At 44.6% G+C, this 25,827-nt stretch overlaps 1 protein-coding gene across 1 annotated transcript; it reads right to left on the bottom strand.

Annotated features, from left to right (window-relative positions):
* Positions 1-13,157: 13,157 nt before the first annotated feature.
* On the bottom strand, positions 13,158-23,947 carry PROSER2 (proline and serine rich 2; the record flags this gene model as incomplete). Its single annotated transcript, XM_084254161.1, has 3 exons — positions 13,158-14,152; positions 15,764-16,016; positions 23,810-23,947. The coding sequence occupies 3 exons, from the start codon at positions 23,945-23,947 to the stop codon at positions 13,158-13,160; spliced, it is 1,386 nt and encodes a 461-aa protein (XP_084110287.1).
* Positions 23,948-25,827: the final 1,880 nt, after the last annotated feature.

A 25,827-nucleotide genomic window follows, 5' to 3' on the forward strand; every position in this document is an offset into this window, starting at 1 on the left:
ACAACTCACAGACCTCAGGGAAACATACTTACGTTTGCCACTTTATTAAAGGCGAAGATAAAGGATAGAGGCAAACAGCCAGGTGAGAGATACTCAGGGCAAGGCCAGGAAGTGTCCCGAGCACAGGAGTGCTGTCCTCATGGAGTTGGCATGTGTCACTCTTCCAATCCTGGGATGTGTTCATGTTGGAAGCTCCCCAGACTGCCTACTGGGATTTTTATGAAGGCTTCCTCATGTAGATATTGTCAATTATTAACTCCATTTCCAGCTCCTCTCCCCTCTCTGAAGCAGTGTATGTGTGAGTGTGTGTTTATGTGTGAGTGTGAGTGTGTTTATGTGTGTGTGTGTTTATGTGTGTGTGTGCACGTGTGCTGAGAAAGTGCAGAGGGTGGGGGCTGAAAATTCCAAGCTTGTAACCAGCCCCCATCCAGGAGCCATGCAGGAGCCCACCCAGACTCACCTCATTAGATCAAAAGATGTTCCTAGTGCTCTTTACCACTTATACATGTACAAGTTTCAGGACCCCTATGTCAGGCAAGGGTTTAGGAACTCTGTAGCAGAAACTGAGGCCAGAGACCAAGATATATATATTTTCTCTTATCTCACAGTTCTAGGAACAGATAGCATTCCCCATCCTCAGTTGGAGAAGCCTTAGTTCATTCCTACTAACATTAATTGGGAATCATGTGTCAGACATTAGTCTATTTGGTATAGTGTAGTATGTGTAGTATAATACGCTTAGTGTGAAATATATAGTATTGATATAGCATAAAACTTGTAGTGTAATGTTTCATACATTAAACTAGTATAGTAGAGTATAATATGTATAATAGTTGATACAGTATCATATAGCAAGGTAAATGTAATGTTGTACAGCATAATGCAGTATATATAGTTTAATATGTGTAGCATAGTATTAATACAGTGTATTATAGTGTGCATATAGTTTAGTATGTATAGTATTAGTATAGTTAGTATGTACAGCATTAGTATATGTTTAGTATTAGTGTAATATAGGATAATATAATATGTATAATATAGTATAGATAGTATGGTATGTACAGTAAAATATGTAAAATGTAGCATATTAAAATAAGAAGAATATGTAAAGTATAATATAGTATGTGTAATAATATTGACAGTGTAATATGTATAATACAGTATAATTATAGCATAAGTATAGTATGTATCATATATGCAGAGTATAGCATAGTATGTGTATAATAATTAGTATAATTTACCATAGTTTAGTACAGTATAGTCTGCATAATATTAGTATAGCACAGTAAAATATAATATCGTGTAGCATAGTGTAGTGTGTACAGTGTATGTATAACATTAGTGTAGCATAGTGTAGTATGTCCAGTATACCACAGCATAGTATGAATAGTAACAGCAGTACTCTTTTGCTCTTAATCCTTTCCTGGAAAGCTTGGTGACTTTCCCTTTCTTTGATGGCAAATGAGAATGCTGGAACCAGGTGGTTAGATTCCCAGAGTCCTGAGCTCTGGTGGTGGGTAGGTGAGGGGTGAGTTGACAGGTTCCTGACTCCTTCCCACCTGTTGGTGCCACCGCCTTCACTGTCCTTGGCCCACCCACTCTCTCCTGTCAGGAGTCTAGTCCATGGCTCTGCTTGACTCCCTGAAGCTCCCTTCTTGGCTTCCATGTTTCATTCTGGCTTTACCCCCAGGGTGTGAGCTCCTCAGATTAGGGTCTTCAGACCTGGGGATGTTGAAGGACAACTGGACTGGGAAGCTGGTGTGGGCAGGGACTGAGGTTTTATGCCAGCGACTGCTGTGCCAGTGATGGAGACCTCCTCTCCGGTGCCGTCCACTCCCAAATGCTTCCTCACCCCTAGGTCTTTGCACAGGCTGTGCCTCCAGAGCTCACCTTAAGCGTCCATGAACTCCCATGAAAGCTTCAAGTCAGCTTGGCTGCCTTCTCTGAGGGGAAGCCTTCCTGCCCCTCTCTTCCCCTAGCCTCTGCATCTCCCCTTCCACAATGCTGGCAGGCCCCTTGCAATTACCTTGCTTACTTGTCTGTCTTTTCTCTGGATGGCAGGCTCGAGGAGGGTAGGACTGTGTGTCCCTGGTCACTGCTATATCCTCAGTCCCTGGGACAGCACAGCATACGTGATCTTATACTCATAGGATGAATCAATGAGTAGCTGACCACAGTCAACATCTGACCTCCTGACCCACTCAGGGGAGACCTGGAAGCCAGGGAGAGGGGATGCAGGTGGTGTGGCCTGACCCCTTGTCCAGTTGAGGCTTCCCACCAGTCCCTTCCCCTGAGCCACCAGTGCCAGCACCAAGGAATGGCCCACGTCTACTGCTACTCTTTCTCCCTCCCTCCTCTTTCTTCATCCCTTACTCCTCCTCTCTCCCTGCATCTCCCCCCCCCCCCCCCACAAGAATTGTCTGCTTTCTAAATCATGAAAGTAATTCACAATTACTGGGTGAGTTGGGACTGCTCTTTTTTTTTCTTTTAATTTTATTTATACAAGAACTGGGGTGTAGGCCAGAGGGGCGGGAGGGTGAGAGGACTCACCAGAGACAGAGTGGGGAGCAGAACAGGCAGACTGACTGAAGTACACTGCTGAGGGGAGCAGCGGGCAAGGCAGGAGAGGTCTGCTGTGCCATGTGGGTTTCTCCCCTGCCAGCTGGGATCGAACCTGCGCTGCAGAGGCTGCGGACAGCTTCACAGTGTGGTGCTCAACTGCGTGCATCACCGGGGAGGCCCAGGGCTGCTCTTGACGTTGGTGTTCACACACCTATTTATTGAGTACCCACTATGTGCAAGTGCCGCATGAGCCACCGAGGACACAAAATAGGGGCCACGGAGTCTCTCCCTTCCAGAATATCACAGTCCAGCCCCAATTTTGCCTAGTAGGTTACTCTCCCAGCCCCACACCTTAAAACCAGGTCTTTCTCTGCCAGCCTAGGACATCAGAATCGCATGGAGGGCTTCTTAAAATCAGGCTCCCAAGTCTCATCTCCAGAGTTTCCCTCTCAGTATATCTGAGGTATTAATTTGCATTTACAAAAATTTCCTGATGTTTCTTCTGCTGGCCGGGGGCTACACTCTGAGTGCCATGCTCTCAGAGATGAAAGTGCTCTTAACAGTTTTCAGAAGTTCTACACATCCTCAATCCCATCAAGTCTTTTAAAATCTCTCCCCTGAGCACCTTCAGTGCACACGTGGGTGAGAGCTGAAATCAGACCCCAAGCTCATGCCTTCCTGCAGAACACTGCCATCTCTTCGTGGTTCCAGGCACCATCTGGCTGGCCCCACTGCCACTGCAGTGCTGAGAAAGTTGGGTGGGTTCAGCCAGGGAGAGCATGGGTGGCTTCAGCAAAGGGAGGGAGAAGGGTGGGTCTGCTATTTCATTCTGGAAGGAGACTGGCTTTAAGAATATGTGCTGAGAAAAAGGACTTAGCGCTACTGGACCCTCTGTGAGGAGCATGAGGTGGGGGAGGTATTGCTGCAAAGGAAGGAAGGCCAGCCTGGGGGTCTCCTGACCCAGGTTTAACTGGGGCTCGGAGCATCCCACCTGCTTTGCCAAGGGTGCTCCCCTCTTTGAGGTTCTGCCCAGAGACTGGCCGGGAGTGGGGCAGGCAGGATGGAAAGTCTGAGCTGCCAGCCCAGAACTCAAATAAGCGCTTCCTCCTTGGCAGCCCCAGGAGGCCAAGGGGCTCAACCAGACAATCCCCCAGTGTTCCTTGGAACCTTTTAGGCTGGGCTGGGCACTTCCTCATCTGGGAGGAGGCCTGGAAAGAGGTGGGAGAGCCCAGCTCTGAGAGGAAAAGACAGGAGACAGGGAAAAGTGTCAACTTAATGGAGGGGGTGTCCTCAGATGTTGCGTATCTAAGCAGGAAGCCAGACCTACCCAGCCCTGGGGAAGGAAAATAAAGTCTGGCGATGTATTTTTAGAAAGTGGCATAACTCTATTTCTCAGTAGGCAGTAGAATTTAAATCTAAAACTTGCTTCTTTGCTGAAGAAACCACTGGACTGCATGTAGGAATAGGCCTATGGTGAGTGATAGTATGTGTACAAGGTGAGTGCCTGCTCACCTTCCATGAGGCTGGCTTGCTCAGGTTCATTCCAGAAGGTTCTATAGGAATTCCGGCTCAGTCTTCATGGTGACTGAGGATAGGGATGGTTACGATGGAGATGATGGTAAGGATCGCACATGGTATGACGACGATGATGATGGTGGTGATGATTATGTTGATAGTGATGATGGTGTGTCAAGCATAGACCTGTTGTGTGATCTTACTCAGTCCTTACAACAACCCTATGAGGTGAATATGAGTCACCCCATTTTTTTTTCAAATGAAGAAAGTGTGATGAGAGAGGTTAATTCACAGAGCAAATAATCAAAGCTCTGGGATTCAAACTGCGCTGAGTACAGGAAAAAGCATGTTCTCTCTGAACCCATCATGAAATCTCACATGTGGAAAGGGTGGCAATGACCACTGGGTACATTATATTCCTGCCCCTTGCCTTTGGAAGAGCACTTGCGCAGTCTCTACTTCCACATTCTCCTTGGAGATGGGAGCTCACACTCCTGTGAACAGCTCTTTCCATTTTTGGTCACCTCCAGATGCTGTAAAATTCCCTCTATTGAGCTGAAATTTCTCTTCGTGTAATCTCAGTGGACACACAGAATTATCTATTATGAGGCTCTGAGAACCTCTCAAGTTTTTTATTTGCAGGTTCTACAATAGGCTCGGTCCTATTCAGCTCTTTCTGTTCCTTCTAAGCACTGTGGGTGTCAGTGTCCATGTGGAATTGGGCAGAGTTCACTTCGAGCAAAATTATACCTCTGAAGGTAGACTTGATTCTTACAAGTAGCAAATGATCACTTAGCATCAAAATTATGTGAGCTGAATGATTGAACTGAGAAAAAATTTGGTTTAAAAGATATAATTGAGTTATTTAAAAAGCTGGTCCAAAATGGCAGGGTCATTAGTTATTTCTAGAAGAAATTAACAAAAAAAAATTATTACAACAATTTTAAAATTTTTATTAAATTATCATCATTTTAATCCTTGCCAGTATTTTGAAACTATAAGATCTCTCCCTGTAGATACGATCACCTTAGGACTCCCCCACCAACACTGGCAGTCCTCTAACATAGACATTGTGTACTCCCAACACGCTCCCCATTTTTCTGCCCACCTCCAACCCAAAAAGCTGCAGATCAATGGTTGGCTTTCAAAGGTTGGATTTATTTTATTTTATTTATTACTCTTTTAATTTTTTAATTTTTACATCATTGTTCACTTTTGAACAATATTTGCTTCCCCTCAACCCCCCAAGTGTAGTCCCCAGAGAATTTCCTTCACCAATGCACCCGTGCATCCAAGGTTGGTTTTAAAGTTTGTCTTTGTTTGATTTTTTGGTCCAATTCTTTTTTCCCTATTTCACCTACAAGTGGACATCATTTGGTATTTTCACCTTCTGGCTTATTTCTCTTGGCATAATTCTTTCCCACTCCATCCATGTTACTGCAAATAGCATGAGTTTATCCTTTTTGATCGCTGGGTAGTATTCCACTGTTGAACACTAGCAGCATTATTAGAAAAAGTGTAGTATCCTAAGGCAAGGAGATGCTCAGTTCTCTGAAAGTGAGCACATCCTAGGGAATATAAACAAAAATTTCAACAATGCCTTTTGCAGAGATGTAATATTTAGGATACAACCGAGAAGGACCCCCAGTTTTCATTTCAAGAGTGTCAGGACTGAAATGTAGCTGGGAATTTAAACTGGTAACCTCATGCCTCGCCCAGCACCCACAGAGGCATCCCTGCATGAACCAGATGGCCTCTGGAAGGTGAGGCCGAGCCCTGTGTGGGCAGCAGCTCTGCGTGGCCTTGCCTTGCTCTGAGCACTCCTGCTTGGTGGAGCCAGGCCCTGGACTTTCCACTGAAACTAGGCTCTCTTTTCCAGTAACAACCACAACTTCAAAGACCTGCCAAGGAGCAGGTTGGGCAATTTCCTCTGCGAACTCATTTAGCTGTGCTGTGAGTGGGAGTCCTGCTCTCAGGGTGTTGGAAAGCACAACTGGCAATTCCAGGTTCCAGAGCAAGTCCTGAGGGAGGGAAGAGGAAGAGATGGAGCCAAAGGGCCTGCTTTGCACTGGCTTCCCTGGGGCAGAGGTCACACACAGTGAATTCAGGATCCCCAGCTGGCAGGAGGACGCTTCTCAGGCTGGGGACACAACCTATTCCCTTTCCTTTTTCAAGTTTTGTGCAGCCCACTGGAGTGCTCATTCACCCCAGCCTGACAATCATCACTCCTCCTTCCTTTATATCCCTAAAGACAAACCCCCAATCTATTAGCTGAAATGTAACCACAAATCAGGGATAAGTCATAGGGAGTGGGTGGGGCATGAGGGCAATATAAGGAGTGATGATGAGGACAATCTCTTGAAAAACAAGATGGAAGTCTTGATGACCCAGAGGAGGCTTAGCCACCTCACTCAGGAGAAGGCCTCAGCGCTGGCACAGTTTGAGCAACTTCAGAGATGCTTTGGGAAGCAGAGAGTTTGCAGACCGTGCAACCACGGCCTAGATCTGGTGACTCCTAAGAGAGTCTTGTTGTTTTTTTTTTTTAAAGATTTATTTATTTATGCATACAAGACCTGGGGTACAAGCCAGAGGTGTGTGTGTGGGGTGGGGGTGGGTAGGTGAGAGGATTCACCAAAGACAGAGCAGGGAACAGAACAGGCAGATCAACCGAAGTACACTGCTGAGGGGAGCAGTGGGCAAGACAGGAGAGGTCTGATGCCCCATGTGGGTTGATCCCTGGCCAGCGATCAAACTTGTGCTGCAGAGGCTGCGGACATCTTCACAGGCTGTGTCTTAACCCCTGGCACCACCAGGGAGGCCCCTAAGAGAGTGTTGTGAAGAGGGAATAAGCCTGCGTTTTTCTCATGCTAAGTTGTTTTTATACCCCAGAGATAGTCATGAGGAATAGTGATAATACTTAGCACCCCTCAGTGTCTGCAGACGGCAAGGATGCAAAATTTGCTGATGACTGAACATTGTCATATTTAACACCACTTGGCTCACCTTCTAAGCTTCACACATTAAGAAAACAAGTCTTAAGCAACTGCTTTACATTAGAAACATTTTAACTCAGCTTATTTGGCCTGTAAGATTAGACTGAAAAATAATGAGCTTTATGAATTTTCCCAAACATATGGACTGTAAATTTGGGAGAGCTCGGTGGACCCAGCCCCAGGAAGAGAGGGTGTCTCAGGTGCTTTGGCAGACCATGCATGAGAAAGGTCCCCCTACTCTGAAATTGCCTGTACAAGGCAGAGATTATTTCTCCCAAATCAAAAAAGCCTAAGCACCAAACAAATGCTCAAGCATAGGATCAATTCTATCCAATTTCATGGACAGGAAACTGCCTTACGATAGAACTCACTGCAACACGAAGAACCTTGTAGCACTGCCATCCCAGTAACCTGCCAGGGATGTGAGCTCCATGCGGAATTATGTCATTTTGTAAAGGCCACAGAAAGCTGAATGCACCTTTAGAGACAAGGGCAAGCCTCTTGCTGCAAGTCCCAACACTCACAGGGAGTACACTACACAAAAAGAAGCAAGGCAAGCACGCAGAGTCAGGAATGCCAAGCACTGAGTCAGCCGCCGGCCAGCTGGGAGCAGGGGGTGCCGCACGTGCAGACGCATAGGCGCTCACATGCACGCGCACAGAGCGCTTTGTACCTGGGAGCCTTTCTGCCTGACACCTGGATTCCTTGTTCCTTCAGCCCCACCCCTTAAAGGTATTTCCAGAATTTACATTACTACTCTTGGCAGCTCAAATTAGCACACAAATACTTGGAGCTTGAAGTTTATGAAGTGCGACCTGTTTCTCAATGACTAAGTTCCATTGACCTCTGCTTCCAAATGTGAATTCTTACCTAAGGCCCCAGGTGGCACAGTCACAGTTACTGCCTTCACTGCAGGCCTGGGGGTGTGGGTAGAGGTGACCCTGGAACCCTGAACCTAAGTCACCAACCTAGGAATTCCAGGCCCCAGAAAGTAGACCCTACAGCCCTTTTCAAAAGTAGAGTAAGCCTCCCCTACCCCTCCCTGCACCTCGAAGTCATGTTCAGCTGGGGAACAGCTAGCCTCAGGGGTCTTGAAGCAGCAGTGGAAATCGGGAAAGCTTACTCTGAACTCAGCAAGGGGGGCTGGTTGTCTTGACTGAGCTGTGCTCTAGACCCTACTGTGCCCCCAAAGCGGAGAATCCTGTGTGGGGGAAGGCAGACCAATCTAGGGGGGTAGGTCAGGGAATTCAGGAGGCAGAAAGCAATACTGGGAGGGTGTCCCAGGATGATGCAATTTTCTCTCTTAGGTAGGTGGGCCCTGCTCCTACCATTCAGGGCAAAATACTGTTCTCCCCTCAGGTCAGAGAATCTGAGTTTGCCCGTTAGGCTTTCCTGGTCATTTCTGGAAATCACCACGTTCCCTCTCTTTGATATTGAACAGAAATTCCATATAGCTTAGATGCTAAGAAGGGGGGCCAAAGTAAATCTTTATAGAGCCAGGCTTGTACCAGGTGGGGGCAGGTGATAATTGGCTTGGGGTCCCCAGTGGGGTGACAATAACTAAGAGAGACAGAGCCTGAGGGTGATGGCAATGATTAACATTTCTTAAGTTTTAGGTATTGAGAATGTATACGAAAGTTTTGTGTTTTTTATATATATATATATATATATAAATTTAACATTTATATATATATTTAATAAAGAGGCACTTTAGAAGGACCGCAAAGTCACACAAAGGCTGACAGTGTCTATGCTAAGTTGTTAGGATGTGACCTGCCCTTAGGTCAGTGTCCTCTTGGGGGTCTTTTGGGGGTGCAGAAGTGGGTTTTCCCCCAGCAGCACTTTTTTCTCTGAGAGAGGGGGTTGGGGAGAGGGGAGAGCAGGAGCAGGAAACCCCCCCACCACCCAGTGACTGAGGGTGGCGGTGGTGATTCCCGCCCTGCCTGGCACAGGCGGCCTCTATTTCCAACTCAGTCATAAGAGTTGCATTTTCCCAGGACATGGCCGCTTGCGGCTCTGTCTTCTCTTCTCAGATATCTGAAAGCAGGACTTGTCCAGCGAGTAGATTAGAAAAGGATATGGGAACTTGCTCCCCATACTTTAAAGCAGGGGAAAAGCCTTGTTGTGAAGAGAAGAAACAAAACCTGTTTGGTAACTTGTCGTTTCGGTGAAAACACGAGCCTCTCACAGGGCACAGGTGAGCTTTCTTGGCCACTCCTCTTCCTCCTGCCACCCGCGGGGAGCACAGGCAGGGGCAAGAGGAGAAGGCCAGGCCAGCGGTGCCCCCTCGGAGGGCCCTGTTATTTGGTGACAAATGTTCAAGAAGCCCAGGGAGCAGTTTAGGGGGAAAAGGTTCCCGAGCTTGTGAGAGTGATAAAACACAGATGGAGAGAAAGGGCTGCTTTCCCGCCACCCCCCTCAGGAGAGCAGGTCCGGGGGCCACGCGGAAGGCCTGATAACTGTGCACTGTTTCGTCTGTCTTCTCTCTCGCTCTTCATTCCTCTTGAGAAAAAAAAAAACAAAACAAAACAGAAATAGAACAGATTTCTCAGCTCACTAATATAAAAAACAACCCCACCAAATCCTTTGACAGGGCAAATTCCTCCTAGCCCGAGCTATGGGAATTTAATAAGAAAATTCATTTCTGAGTCTTTAAAAATAAAAAGGTCACTCCCAAGGGTTCCCTGAGGCCTCATTTATCAAATCCCCTGAGCTCTTCATGGACGCTGCTTTCACAAGGCAGCCTACCAGGCAGGAATTCTTTTTTTTTTTTTTTAATATTTATTTATTTATGCATATAAGAACTGGGTACAGGCCAGAGGTGTGGGGGGCTGGGGTGAGGGGATTCAGCAGAGACAGTGGGGAACAGAACAGGCAGACTGACCAGAATACACTGCTGAGGGGAGCAGTGGGCGAGTCAGGAGAGGTCTGCTGCACCATGTGGGTAGCTCCTTGGCCGGGGATTGAACCTGTGCTGCAGTGGCTGCAGATAGCTTCACAGGACAGCTTCACAGGTTGCGTCTTAACCCCTTGTGCCACCAGAGAGGCCCAGGAATTCTGAGGGACGAATCCTATCTTGCCAAAGACAGCTGTGTTCCAGAGGAGGGAAAAGAGAGGGCAGTTCAGGCCTGCGGGGCACCCCCATCGGGGCCCTAAAGAGGAGAATGTGTTCTCAGGAGGGGAATGCAAAGATCAGAATTTCTACCATTTTTGTGAGGATAAGGGTGTGTGCTACAACACAAATATGGGGGAGGGGTGAGGGAGGAGCACCCACAGCCCGGTACCTTGAAACTGCAGAGTAGCATAGCTGAGATGAGTTGGGTCATTTGCACACATGTCCCAAAAACAGGAGGATTTTTCCCACTCATTTTAGTTATTAAGATAGAATGTCATAAAAGTGGAGACTGTTTCATAAATATCACTGGAACTGAAAAACCTTCATTTCCTTCTCATTCTAATTTTGCTAAGTAATACGGTCCTTAAATTCCCTTGAACCAGATCACCCTTTAAGAATGTCCTTTCACATAGTTAGGGCAAGAAATCTGATGCCTCTCAGCAGACTTGATGTTTTTGTTAACATAATATGCACACATACAGGTTGGTCCACTATCAGCCATAATTTTGACTGTCCACAAAACACATAGCTTTAATTACTAGGGTTGTGGGCACAAGAAATGACCAGAGTAACTGTCAGTATTATCAGAATAAATAGGTAAAAGAAATTATGAATAAATAGAAGAAAAGATTATAACCATTTAAAAGAAAATATTGGAAAATAAGTACATAATGCAAAAACAAAGTTGATTATAATTAAAATAACTACATTTATTTTTCAATGATGTCATGAGAACAAAAATACTACAGTCAAGTTCATCTTAATCACAGTGAAGTCACAGGATAAGATAAAAAGAAATAATCCTCATATATAAAGGATGTTGAAAATGTTAGCCACATCAAGACCTTTTTTTTTTTTTAAAGATTTATTTTATTTATACAAGAGTTGGGATACAGGCCAGATGCGCGGGAGGGTGAAAGGATTCACCAGAGACAGAGCGGGGAGCAGAACAGGCAGATCTATTGAAATACACTGTTGAGGGGAGCAGCGGGAGAGACAGGAGAGGTCTGCTGCGCCATGTGGGACCCTCGCCAGCCAGCCGGAACGAACCCGTGCTGCAGAGTCTGGGAGCAGCTTCACAGTGCGGTGCTGAACCGCCTGCGCCATCAGGGAGGCCCAAGACCCTCTATTTTTTTAAACACTGTGTATGGCATCTCCCTTTGGGAAGAGGAAATACAGCCCTCAAGTATCCTTAAGAATAAACAGGAGTAAAAAAAAAAAAAAGAAGAATAAACAGGAGTAAAATAAAAACGATTTTTAAAAACCTGTAAAGTAAAATTATCTATTTAAATTAAGACCATCAAGAATCTAGGAAATTATTTCAGGAAGACAAGGGCTGGATGAGATACTAAACACTGTAGTTTATAAGAAAAAAAATCACAATCATTTTATGTAACTTTCCAAGGCAAATCGAATACTACGAAAATAGTCCTTCACAGCGCATTTAAAAGTTTAAATTTAAATAATACTCAAGAGGAAAGAAACAGATTTTGTGGCTGAAGCAGAACAACAGAAGGGCGTGGTTTCTAAGTGTGGCCCTTCCCAGTCTATTTTTAGAGGTTTAAGACTCCAGCCTTACATAGTTTTGATGATAATGCTTGTGGCTACAATCAGCATGTGAGACATACTCTGGGACAAAACAAGTTCTTTTCATGCAGTATAACCCAGTTTGCTGTTTTTTTTTCCCTTTTAAGTTAATCCTGAGATCTTGCTCATGCAACATAATCAAGAGGGGATCTTAAGAATCTTGTTTCCTTCTATTTACTAAGCTAGCTGGGAACATGCAAAACTAAAATGAAGTGATACGTTAAAATTAGGTGATAAATCTTTAAAGTCTTCACTAAAAAATGTGACTATCTTGCTCATTTAGAAAATTACTTTAATTAGAACAGAATAACACATTGTTGAGGGAAAAGCACATTTGGTTCACCAAAATATTATGGAGCTATGTCCTTCAAAGACTTCCACTTTAGGAGGTGACCATTATCTGTCACAGTGCTGAGACAGCAAGTGCTTGCATCCAGTAACAATACTTTATAGAGTTTCAAGACGTTTCTATGTTCTAATGAATATATGTGGATGCACAGTACCTATGCATGTATATGTTAACATATATGTACCTATAAATATGTACTATGTACATGTTATATACACAATACAGGCTCATATATACGTGTCCCAGTACCACAGACCCTGTAGTCTGATGAGACTTGTTTTCTCAAAATTACCACCTATTCCTAACTCAACCTTTCTATTCCACTCCCACAACTCACAATTATAGTAAATCATACTCTAAAGGATTCATTTCCATTTTAAAATAAAAAGCAACTGGGGCAAACTACATTATATTAAGAAACAAAAGCATATCCGGGGCTAACAGACCATCATTTATCCTTCAAACACAAAGTACATGAAGACACTACAAAAGTTTAATGAGTATATGTATATTTTTTAATTTCCTTAGAAAAGGAGAGGGCAATCCCTTTCTTAGAAACGGGAGTATAAAAGACCCAAACTGGCTTTCATGCCATGTATTTAGGATAAAAACCTAGAGTAGACACTCAAGAATAACAGAGCCAATCCTTCTGTACTCCGAAATCCAAAAAACATAAGGCATTTTCAAGGTCATCCTCTGTGTTTGTGGGCAGAGGAAGACAAGAAGGTGGGAGGCTCAACTCTCTCTTCAGAAGGACATCCCTGCTCTGGGTGGGTTGGGCTGGGCAGGCGACACTTACAGTTCTGTGCTCAGCAGGACCACTGAGTCCTCAGCAGGGGACAGCAAGTGGCCCTTCCACTGCCCCTAGCAGGCACTTCCATTTTAGGCCAACAGTTCCTTGACTTTCTGGATAAAATAACCCCTGTATTAATGCTACCATTTAATTTCACCCGTCTTCTTCGGGGTGGGGGATAGGCATGTTGGGTCATTCTGTGGCATGTGGCTGCCTCCAGGCCAGCTCCCTCCTTGTTCTTCATCACAAGTTCTCCTTCAGTAGGCCGAGCTTCCGCAGAGCCTCCCTTCGGGCCTCCTCCGTGGAGCCTCGGCCAGAAAACTGCACTGTGATGCCCTGGGGTCTGAACCCCACAGCCCTGGGGAGGGAGCCAGACCGCTTCCTGGCATCTGGGCCACAGTCAGGCTGCCGGGGTTCGTACAAGCTCTTGCTGGCGTTCTGGCGAGCCAGTTTGCTGGTGAGAGTGGGGTCTGGCCGGAAGGTGACAGTCTTTCCAGTAGAGACAAAGGCACTGGATTCACTCCTCAGGACGTCGTGGATGCTCTGGAAGCCATTGGGCCAGGGCGGGGACCTTTCAGTCTGCACGGCCCGGGACTGCTGTCCTCCTGCAGCTTCCTTGCTGGGGCCAAGCTTGCTCTGGTCACGCGTCACCTGCTCTGGGGAGATGCTCCTCGGCTCAGTGAGGTCACTCTTTGGGGCCCGAGCTTCCACTTCCGCCGCGGAGGGGAAGGAGACACCATTAATGTTGGCCAGGACACGGGCTTTGCGCTCTTGCACGTTGACAGCTGCCTTGGAGATGGTCTTGTTGAAGTCCTTCCCCGCGCTGTTGGTCACACTGATGTTGCTGGGGAAGCGGTGGATCTTGGGCGCCGGCTGACCCGCATGTTTGTGCCCCAAGAGGTGGTCTCCGTGTCGTGGGGCTAATGACGTCGGGGTCCTCCGTTCTCCAGGTCTGCCCTCCTTCCAGGGGGACATGGGCGAAAGGGCCTCATCTCCTGCCATCTTCTCAGAAATTTTCTGGGCGATGACCAGTGGAGTAGGAACAGAGCGGGGTAGTTTGGGGTGCTCTGCTGGGGGAGATGGAGAGAGCAGCTCTTTCCTGGGGTGGGCGGGGGCCGCGGGGGTGGGCGGCAGAGGTGAGGCCTCTGGGACTTTGGAGTGTGGCTGGGGAGAAGTTTCAGGGTCTGGTTTCCCGGAGTCAAGGACGGGAACATCTTCCTTTCCGCCAGGTCTGACCCCTGAGAAGTGAGGGAGAAGCCTCATAAGCTACCGCTGTACGTGAAAATAAATGCATTCTAGTTCCTTTTCCCTGAATTTAAAAGGGTTTTCAGGGACATAAAACCTCTTCAGCAGTGCTTCCCGTAAGCTAAGTTCCCTTTTCCCCGACTCCTGAATGAGTGAAAGTGACTGTAGTACAGGATCCTGTGACCACATGATGGGATGAGTTAGCGATGGTGAAGTGCAAGGTGGACCTGGGCAGTACCCAGGGAGGCGCACTGCACAAGAAGACTTCTGCGCAGCCCTCATCCCGAGGCATGTGGCAGCAGGAGATAATAACTTACCTTGTCAGGGGATTGTACAAAGGGGAAACCGAGGCAGGAAGGTTGGGTGGCATACACCAACTCTATCAGGTCTTTTTAGATGAAGGATGCCTGGGTGTATCCCTTTCCTCCATGAAATAAATGGTTCCTGACAGTCCAGGTAGCACTGAACACACCAGCTTTGGAGCCTGTACTATACCCTTAACATATAGTGACCATTGATCCCCTAACACTTGCCTGCACTTATATTTATACACCTGTCTCCTGCTCCAAAATGGTCTCATATATCCTTAAACTTTATATCCTCAACCTCTCACGCCATGCCAGCGCTTGGCATTGTTACGAAAGGTTAATGTTGGAGCACTGATGGGAATGCCAGGCAAAGGGCTTACTTTCAAAAAGTGTTTTCTTGGCACATTATGTGATCTGACATTTTTGAAGTATCAACTGATTCACATCAAATTCAGGAACTATGACAAATATGGGAAATTCATGTCAAATCTCCTCTGGATAGATACTGACTAACCCTCACATTTGGAAGCTATCATTATTATATGTGAAATTCTGTATAACGTGCAGCTTTGCTTATAAAAAAGGGAAATATATATTTCTAGAGGTTTGTGACAAATGGCAGTATTTTTTAGCTGGCTGAACAAAAGTATGTTCCCTCCTATTTTTTCTCATCCTTTTAAATCCTCATCCCTTTTCCATTTTTTCTCCTTGTCCATCTTTTTCTACCCAGAACTCAAAGGATAAAAAGTGTACCTCTCCTTTGACACCATCCTGAGTCAAACAAAATGTAAAAGTAAATGCTGAGCTGAATATTGGTTCCTGTTTTCCTGAACCTGTAAAGTTGACAACAGTTCACATACTCACCCTAGAAAGTCACACCACAGAAATATAAGTATAATCTTGAACAAAAGTTGAGATTAAGCTGCTAGGGATAAAATACAAATACTGTGTATGTTTTCTTTGTTGAGTGGAGTCGTTACCTGGAAGCCATTTCCAGTTTTCTTTCTTTTTATTTGTACAACCAATTAGTCTCATTCTTTATTCTACCTCTTTTGGAATTTCCCTTGGTTTGTTTTCATCTTAATATGCTATGAAAGCATAAGGGAAATTCTGAAAAGGTAGAATAAAGAATGAAACAACCAAACCACCAAGAGGATGCAGCTACCCTACAAATCCCCGCTAAACCCCACAGCCTCCACACTGGCTCACACAGGAGACACCACAGAAAGAAGCACCTCTGTTACTTGTAGACACTGACAGACCAACGTGGGTCTGGGATGTGAGCTTCCCTCGTACCTGCTGCCTCAGCTGCGTCCGGAGGGCACCCAGACTCCCTGGCTGTGGGTCCTGGTGGCACTAGATCGATGACGTCTTCTGGCTCGGAGTGACTGGAAGTGCTCTCTTCCAGAGACCGCAGGGAGTGGCAGTGCACCCCACTATCAAACAGGCCTTGCTCCTCAAAGTCATCTTCCAGGGAATCAATGGTCTCTTCAAAAAACAGGATGACATCCTTTTCCTCATGGGTCAGGTACTTCAGACTCTCGTCATCCTATACACGTGGGGTTGGGAGTGGGAGAGAGAACAAACAGCAGTTTTAGCTGAAGAGAAAAAAATCAACAAAGCAAGATACATACAGAGCTCAGGGTAGAAGACAGGGCTCTCTAAGACTCCCCCCACCCCCGCCGGGACAGTCTGAAATTCAGGACACCCCAATGACAAACCTGTGCCCGTAGGTCCCTCACCATTGACCTTCAGGAAAAAGAAGGCTGACAAACAACTGTGGCAAATTAATGCTCTTTGCCCCTATAACGGCTCTAGCCTGGTGCTTCCTAGTGAGTCAGAAAGCTCTAATTCTGCATCTCCTTGGAAGAGCTGTTTCCAACTTGCTGTTACCAGACACATTTGTCTTTTCCATGATGGCAATTTTTAGGGTAAAGGGATGTGTTGAACTCACATATTTATCTCTTCTCCCTCCAGAAATATCACTAAAACAATGAAAGATTTTTTTTTTAAGGCACAAATCACAAAGACAAAAATAACAGGAAAAGGGATGACAGAAACAAAATTTGGGAAGATGGAAGCACAGGTGGTAACTGACTCAGAAGACCCAAGAAAGTTTACTTTAGTCGGTGGCCGGGGAAGCCAATAGTCAACCTGCTGGGGGGTGAACGCCCCTGAGCCTAGGCACAGTGCCGGGCAGCTCTGGAGGGCTGGCAAAGGTGATGTGAAAGGAGCAGACCTGAAAGTCCCTCTCAGAAGCAAATAGGCAGATAAGTACTTATCTATTCTGAGACAAAATAAAAGAGAGAATTGAAGGGGGCACATCAAACGGAATTGACAGTGGACCATGCTGAAAATGAGGAGTAAACGAAGCCAAATTTATACTAGGACAGAAGATTATGAGTCTTCACTGTGGAATCTGATGGTCCAAGAGCCAAAGGCTCAGTCAAGAGCTTGGTGCCAGCCAAGGGCTCCCCAATGAAGCAGCTGAGCCAGATCAGACTACAAATGATGGTCACAGTCAACAAACCCAGCAGAGGAGGCTACAGCACAGTGGGGTAAGCAGAGGGGACAGAACACCACCAGGGAGAATATATATATGCACACACATTAAACACCCAGACCCACATGGGTCAACTTTTGCAGCTCCCTCCTATGAAGATGTGAAAACAATACAGGGACATTGACTTTCCAAGGTCACACAGCCAAGATGAGAACTAGTTCTGTGCTTGCTTTTTACTTCCTTCTATGTATTTCCCTTTCTAACCAGATACTGATCCAAGACCAGTGCTGGGACAGTTCTTAGCTTTCTGGAGTTCCCTGAGCATGGTTGTGCCTCAGGGTGCTTGCGTAATGTGAGACACACATCACTTTTAACCAAGGCGGTCAGTTTCAGAGTCCCAGGTAGTGCAAGACTCTTGTACCCTCAACCCACCTAACATCTCTAGAGTTGGAGGCTGGGGTATGAGCAGGGTGAGAGGAAGGTACCCAAAGTACCTTCTTTGTGATCAACCTGGTCTGGACCCCTGTCTAAGCACAGGGCCAAAAGCATATAGGATCACTCTGTTGCCTAATTCCCCAAAGAGGAAGCTGCATTCTATGTGAAGCGGAACTCTGCTTACACCTGGGAGAGGAAAATAGGTGGAGACAGACTCTGGTGCCAAGGGCAGGGAGCGGGTAATTCAGGGTCACAAAAGGGGCATATGGTCCTGTGCAAGGGAGCTCCTGCTCCCTCCTCCCTTCTCGGGGGATGCTGGAGGCTGCCTCTGTCTGACTGGGACATTAATGAGGAAGACTAGGGCATTGGGAGGAGGTGGGGCATAAAAAGCAAGGCGGTGAGAACAGGCACATCTATAAGAAGTAGATGAGCCTACATCCAGGGCTGGTGTGTTGGAGAGAAATGGGGGTGACTGCTAGTGGGCACAACATTTCCTTTGGGCTGATGGAAATGTTCTAAATCTGATTTGATGATGGCTGTACAACTCTGTGAATCTACTAAAACCACTGACTGACATACTTTTTTTTTTGTCTTTTTTTTTTTTTTAAAGATTTGTTTATTTATTCATACAAGCACGGGGTACAGTCAGAGGCGTGGGAGGGTGAGAGAATTCACCAGAGCCAGAACGGGGAGCAGAGCAGGCAGAAGGACCGAAGTACACTGCTGAGGGGAGCAGCGGGCGGCAGGAGAGGTCTGTGCGCCATGTGGGACCCTCGCCCAGTGGCCGGGTTCGGGAACCGAACCGGTGCCGCAGAGGCTGCGGGCAGCCTCACAACCCAGCGCTCAACCGCTGCGCCACCGGGGAGGCCCTGACTGACATACTTTAAATGGGTGAATTGTATGGTATGAATATCTCAGGAAAGCAATGTGTGTGTGTGTATATATATAGCTAAACACACACTTTTTTTTTTTTAACAAACAGCAACAAAAAGAGTCAAGGCAGTGGCCTAGTGGTCTCCTACAGAGGAGGGAAGAAAGCAGAGAGTAGCTGTGGTGGTTCCTGAGCAACTGGTGGTGCTTTGAAGTGGCACTGGATTAAAAACTATTTAGTAAATGAGGAGGATAAACAAGAATAGCAGCCTTTGTGGCAAGCAGTGAATTGGGGAAAAAAAAAAAAAAAAAACGAATTTGGTAGGTAGTAGGCTGATAGAAGAAATTTATTTTTTATTCCTTTCTGATAAATGATGTTTTAATGCACCATTTTGAGCTGTGGTGTAAAAGAAAACTCTTTAGATCTCCAGATCTCCAGAAGCTAACAGAACTACCTAGAAAACCTTTCCTCATGTTAGCTTCATGCTATGTCTACAAATCTCCCAGGGAAACACCGTTTTGTTTCAAGAATGCAAAAGGACATACACTTCTACCCTAAAATGGATATGATGATTGTGAAGAAATAATTTCTAATGTATTCAAACCAGAAAAGTAAAAACTCTAACTCAACTGAAGTAATTGTAAGGCACGCTGCACCAGTGTCCCACAAGAAAACAAAGCTGATGTCTATTCACTCCTACACAAAGATGACAGAAAAAATGTCCACTGGTCCCGCTGGAGCTCAGAGGACATCCAGATAGGCCGGTGACAAACTCACACAATGAATGCTACACACAGTTATAAAAGTCAGCTTTCCCAGGCCTACCTGTGAGAGCACAGATTTGGGATGGAAGTTTTGCTTTGGGGGAATTGGCAGAGAGAGAAAAATCTTTGTTCAGTCGAACAAAAAAGTTGAGAAGGCTTAAAATACTTATACTAAAGGAACCCAACCTAAAAAAAAGACTGAATTAAGTTCTTAAGCCTTTTTTTCCTTTCGTTTTGCTTTTCTCTGAAGCAAATTCAGTTTAACTGCATTTGAAGACAATGGTGGTAACTCCTTGTGAGGGAGAAAAAAAAAAGAATCAGCAGAGCTCATTTTGGTCTCTGTGAGACCAAAAAAAAAAAAATTCATGAAAAAGATTATGAAGGCTAAAAATGTTTCTTGAGATGAGCCAAGATCGCTTAACCACCAGTCTCCTAGGGAAGCAGCCACAGGTATTCGCTTTGGTGGAGTGTGACTTGGTGTTACATTTTCTTCTTACAAACACCAACTTGGTCTCCATGACATGTGAGCAAGGCTTTGCTAATTTGATAATCTAAGTTGATGAGCGAACCCCCTAAAGCTGAAAAATAATTAGGGAGAGAGAAGCAAATACAAAGCCACCTCTTCTGTGGTCCTTATGGAGCTCAAGATGCTGTGCTGACTTGCGTCAGCTCATAAAAAAAAGCCCTAAGATGCAATGGCATCCCCTATAGTTTAGGTTGAAGGGCTAAATTATGGTTATCTCTAACTAGCCCTTATGATAATTTTTCAGTAACACTAACTTAAGCCTGTACTTCTGGCAGGGAAGAGACAGAAACAAACCAGTGAGGGATGAGATACTTGTACATTTTGATAACAGATCTAAAGAATAATAGTTTTTTTTAAAGATTTATTTATTAATGCGTACAAGAACTAGGGTATAAGCCAAAGGTGTGGGGGGTGAGAGGATTCACCAGAGACAGAGTAGGGAACAGAACAGGCAGATTGTCTGAAATATATTGCTGAAAGGAGCAGCGGGCGAGTCAGGAGAGGTCTGCTGTGTCATGTGGGTATCTCCCTGGCCAGGGATCGAACTCGTGCTGCAGTGGCTGCAGATAGCTTCACAGGTTGCATCTTAATCCCTTGCGCCACCAGGGAGGCCCAAGAATAATAGTTTCAAAGAATTACACTTTGGCTCCTTGGCTACTGATACTTATTTAAGTTGCAATATTATAGAGAGAGCATGATTAAGATGGAAACATCCTAAGGACTTGACCTCCTACATGCTCTTGCCATTAAATTGTGCATTTCTAAAAAGGTCAAAACCGTATTTAATTCTATTATCTATCAGGTCTGGTATGTCATGGGCATTTTCTAGATGTTTACTGAATTTAACTTTCATAAAAGCTATTTAGCTGTGTCTTAAAATAGCTAGGAAGTTTTTGGTTCAATCTGGGTAAAGAGCCAGTCTGAAAGGAAGATGGGCTTACTGCTGATCTGTCTGCTTCTACTTTCCACCCCTCTGTTCTGTTTCCTCTCCTTGAGATCAGCTAGAATGTAGTGTATCAGATTTCTAGTGCTGACCTAGCCCTGAAGACTGCATCTGCCAGTGCTGGCTTTCCCTTCTTATCCATAACTGAGAGATAAAGCTGGAAGTGGCTGATCAGGAAGTGGCTGATCAGGAGCTGACAACTGATAGCTGATCTTAGACTCATTAGGTGATTCTGGGGCCACAGCACTTGTTAACTGAGGGAGAATGAAGGCTTTAAGATAGTTCACTGAATAGCAAGTGTCCAAAACTGAATAATGAATTCAACTTATTATTTTTTTTTTCAAGGTAGAGACAAAAAGGAGTAGGAAGTATGCTCGGGATTGGGGATGTTTCCAATTCACCCTCGGAGAAGCACTTCTATTACTAAATTCCCTAAGAATTGTGGTAGTTAAGAGTGTCCTACTCTTTTCAACTAGTCAGATCATACTCTGTTATAGAGGAAGTTCTAGGTGGCATGAAGGGCAGAGCAGATTTAGTACCACATTCAGAATAAATACCCAAGAATAGTGGCTGGGGCTCCAGGTATTCCATGAGATAACTGGGAGAGTTTGAGCAGCAGCACTCAGAGGTTAAGAATATATACATCACTCATAGCAGGAATCTAGAAAACTTAAATAAGGGACCAGGAAAATGAATAACTATAAGAAAGTGAAAATCAAAATCAACAAAAAACTATGAACCAGAGACACTATATGGGGGATAGGGGGTGGGGAGGGGAGGGATTGGGGTCAAAATAAGGGGGTTGCAATTGTATGGGGAATATAAAAATAAAATTTATTTAAATGTAAAAAAACCCAAAAACAAAAGAGGATAAAAGGAACTGCTGATTATATAGTTAATGAAAGAAGAGTTCTGCAATAAGTCACAAAATTAGATGCAAAACTGATTATTGATCTGCTAAAACCATAATCTTGGGAGTTGACTTTTCTACGCAAGAAAAATCATCACATCAGATAAAAATAATTTTAATTGCTTTTGGATAAACATTATTTGCATAATATTGGGAACAAATCATTTGTATCTTTTCAGTTTCTAATAAAGGAACATCCAACTTCACACAGTTAAAAAAAAAAAGAATATTTACATCTACCACTCAAAGCTTCTTTTCTCTCTCTCAAGAGCTGTATTTTATGTCCGTAGCTGAATCCTTCTTGAAACTTTTATCTTGAATCTGTGTTATCTCTCCAAGTAGTAAATTCCAGAACCACACACCGACTTTGTAGAGACGAGCTGCCTTATGTATTGTACTAAGTAAGCTTTCCTCACATTTCAAAGGAAAAAGATACATCCAAAGACATCTGCTTTCTTAGTCTAGTATTCCAGGATCTGGAAAATTTGTTCTCGTTCTACCGATACCTTTCATTAGAAAATGTTCAGAGGAAGAATTTCTTACAAGCAAACCACAGAATATTTGTGCACACACAAGCAGGGTCTTGAGTGACAAAGACAGGCTCTTAGAACAGCCTCGGGCACTATGGTGGCTGAATGGATGGACATTATAGCTCTGTAAGCAGCTATTTAAATTTTTAACTTGGACTGGCTCAGGAGAAAAGTTTCTAAGAAGCAAAGATCTGTGAAATCCCAAACAGCACTTCTACTAGTGTTTAAATAATTAGGATATTCTTATTTAGCATTAGACATTAATCTTACATCTTCTTTTAAAGAACAGCCTTTGCTTAAAAGAAATACTTCTCTAAATCAGAGGAGTAGATCACCTTTTACTGAAGAGTCCCCCAAAGATACATTTAATATCGTACAATCTTTAGGCCTAAAAACACTATTGCTGATGAATCTTTTATGAGGTCAGGGATTACCAGATAGCAAATGGAGAAATGACTATAGTTGATTCATTTTCTAAAAGGTAAGTCATAAAAAGACCTGATGACTTAGAATAAAAACAGGTAATTCTTCTCCAAATTGAGAATCTCAAAAAGTCCAGTTTGAGGTTTAATTTTTTTTAAAGATTTATTTATTTATGCATACAAGAACTGAGGTACAGTCCAGAAGTGTGGGCGGTGAGAGGATTCACCAGAGACAGAGTAGGGAACAGAACAGGCGGATTGACTAAAATACACTGCTGAGGGGAGCTGTGGGTGAGTCACTAGAGGTCTATTTTTTTTTTTAAGTTTTCAAATTTTGTAATGGCACAAATAGCTCACTCATTGAAAGGAAGCTCCGGCCTCCCTGGTGGTGCAAGGGGTTAAGATACGACCCATGAAGCTATCCACAGCCACTGCAGCACTTCGATCCCTGGCCAGGGAGCTACCCACATGGCGCAGCAGACCTCTCCTGACTCCTCCACTGCTCCCCTCAGCAGTGTATTTCAGTCATTCTGCCTGTTCTGTTCCCCACTCTGTCTCTGGTGAATCCTCTCACCCCCCCCCCCACACACCTCTGGCCGGTACCCCCAGTTCTTGAATGCATAAATAAATAAATCTTTAAAAAAAAAAAGGGAGTTGGCTGCTAACATAGTACTTTGTTAAAGTCAAGTGTTACATGATTGTTTAGAAAGCTCGAGTTACCATTTTAAATTATATGCCAAATTTTCTCAGTGTTCCAGTTTTACCTAAGGAAAACACACAACTATGAAATAGTAGCAGATGATAACTAAAATTGGCTCAATGATTTTTCCATAAAGGAAAACACTTGAAAATAATCAAGGTAAAGGAAATGGGTTAGAACAAAGTTGGAAGCAAATCTAAATTTGAATTTAAATCTGGGCATGTCTCTAATACCTTATGTTTATTACTATTTAGACCTGATTTTCAGGATGCTGACTGGTTAGAAAATAAGAAGGAAACATTAAGAGAAATTACACATATCTATGTAAGGGTCTAGAGTCTGAGAGAAAGGCATATGAGAGCGTTTACACTTGTAAAGGATTAGAAATCTGTTTTTAAGTGAATTTGTTTTTATCCTGGGAGGTGTTTCTCTTCTTCCATTCACTTGAACTGACTGTGTTCCTGCCTGGGTTTTGACTGCCACAGGCAGGTTTTTTTCTGAGGATAACAAGGCAAGTTATTGGCTACAGCAGGAGGGTCTCATGTTACGGCTGTGTGTAACCTGCATCTGTGCAAAATTTAAGGTGATTAAAAATAAAGTACTACTTGACAAAGCAAGTATTCTAAAACACGGAGCTAGTTAACCCAAAAGTTTTTAGTAAGATATTCCTTAGAGGAGAGGGGGCTGTGGCAAAGTCAGCCAACCAAAGTATGTAGAGCATTAAAGAAAACCACTCACCAGAGTGAAGCTTCTGGAGCGAGAACTGCTACTTCGACTCTCCAAACTGCCTCCTCTGCTCAGGTCACTGAGCCTGCAGCCTGGAGACAAGTCAGGGTCCATCTCCGAAGAGTCTGATTTCTGGTGGTTTATAGGCATCCCCACAACAACTCGAAGCTGGCTGGATCACAGGAAGTGGGGGCAGGGCCCGTATTCCATTCTCAAGTAGGGCTCACCTCTGGAGGAATCAAGCACAAAGTGACCAGGGTTAGTGAGACTTCAGTGCCTTCTCCCTTGAAACCAAAAGGCCCTGCTAGAGTTAGAGTCAAACAGATACATGGCTTCAATCACAGACAAAGACACTTAGGTCCCCTAATTGGCTTGGGGAAGGCATGCTCCCGTTTCTTCATTATAACCTTCTCTGTCATGAAGATGTAAGAATTTTTTTTAGCAAAGATTTGTGGGCCGAAAAATCACGTCCTGGCACTTTCCCCCATACTGAGGGACAATACTTTGACGCTCTCTCACACGCAGATTCAGGCTTTCCCAGCGTGGCTTGTTAGTGCTAGCCTTTGCAGCCTCAGAAGACACACAACTATGGCCCCTTTTCCAGCTTCATGACAGTGCAGAGTCAAGGTGAAATGACAAAAGCTAATAAGTGCCTAATGGCAGTGTGGTGGCCATCTCTGGGATTCTAGGTTCTTTGGAAGTTGTGATGCTATTGCAATTTCTACATAAAATACTAAGGTATCATAAACAATAAGTACTTTCAGGAAGTTCATGCTTTTACTTTCAGGAATAAAGACACAGAATTGTCCCTTACAAGTCCCTTAGTTTACATAGTCCTTTGATTTAGGGCTGTCAGCTTATCACCTTAGGGAAATTCAGTTGATCCCCTGCACCACAGATAACTGAGTTCAACAAAACCTTCTAGAAGACCAAAGACAACTGGTAGGGAATGAGAGAATAAGTCTCCTGTTGACTCTACATAATCTAACATTATGGCAAGTGAAGAGCTAGACCTAAACTGAAAATGCTGGTGGCCTCACTGGTGGCCTAGGGGTTAAGTCTTAGCGCTACCACCATAAAGGTCAACTGTGATGGCCTGAATCCGATCCCTGCCAGGAAGCTACCCACATGGTGCTGCAGAACTCTCCCGTCTCGCCCACTGCTCCCTTCAGCAGTGTACTTCAGTAGATCCGCATGTTCTGCTCCCCACTTTGCCTCTGGTGAATCCTCTCACCGCCCCCTACCTCTGGCCTACACCCCAGTTCTTCTAGGCAAAAATAAATAAAATCTTTAAAAATAAATAAACTGAACATGCTGCCAAGCAGCCTTCCAAGGCCCTCAAAAATATAGGAGCTACAATGACCAGAGGTACAGTTTGGTGTGGATGTGTGTGCCCATACATGCACATGTGTGTATTAATCTTTAATAGACACATGATGGTTTGTGGAGACAGTCCAATCAGCAGTAAATACCTGCAGACTCCTACTTGAAGATTCTGTTCCAATATGATCCTGAATTAAGTGAATCCCTGCCCCAGGAGACAGGGAGCAGCATGTGAGATGAAATGTGGGGAGACAAAGACTGACTCATCCCTATTCAATGAGGGGAGGGGGGCTCAGTGGACGGTGGGAAAGGACTTGGCATCAAGCTCCAGGACTGCGGTGTGGTCAGAGAGTGAAGAAGGTGGTAATTTAGCACACTATTTGAGAGCAAGCTTTTTTCTTATGTTACTATAGTTTACAAGCCATTTGGTATACTAGAACCATAATATTTTGACTTCTATAAATTATTCTCTCTTTTTTAAAAAAGATGTATTTTTATATATTTATGTATTCAAGAACTGGGGTGTAGGCCAGAGGTACAGGAAGTAAAAGGATTCACCAGAGACAGAGTGAGGAGCAGAAAAGGCAGATCTACTGAAACACACTGCTGAGGGGAGCAGTGGGTGAGACAGGAGAGGTCTATGGCGCCATATGGGTAGCTCCCTGGCTGGGGATCAAACCCAGGCTGCAGTGGCTGGCAACAGCTTG

Source organism: Talpa europaea, assembly GCF_964194135.1.
Source record: "Talpa europaea genome assembly, chromosome: 14".
Taxonomy (NCBI): Eukaryota; Metazoa; Chordata; class Mammalia; order Eulipotyphla; family Talpidae; genus Talpa; species Talpa europaea.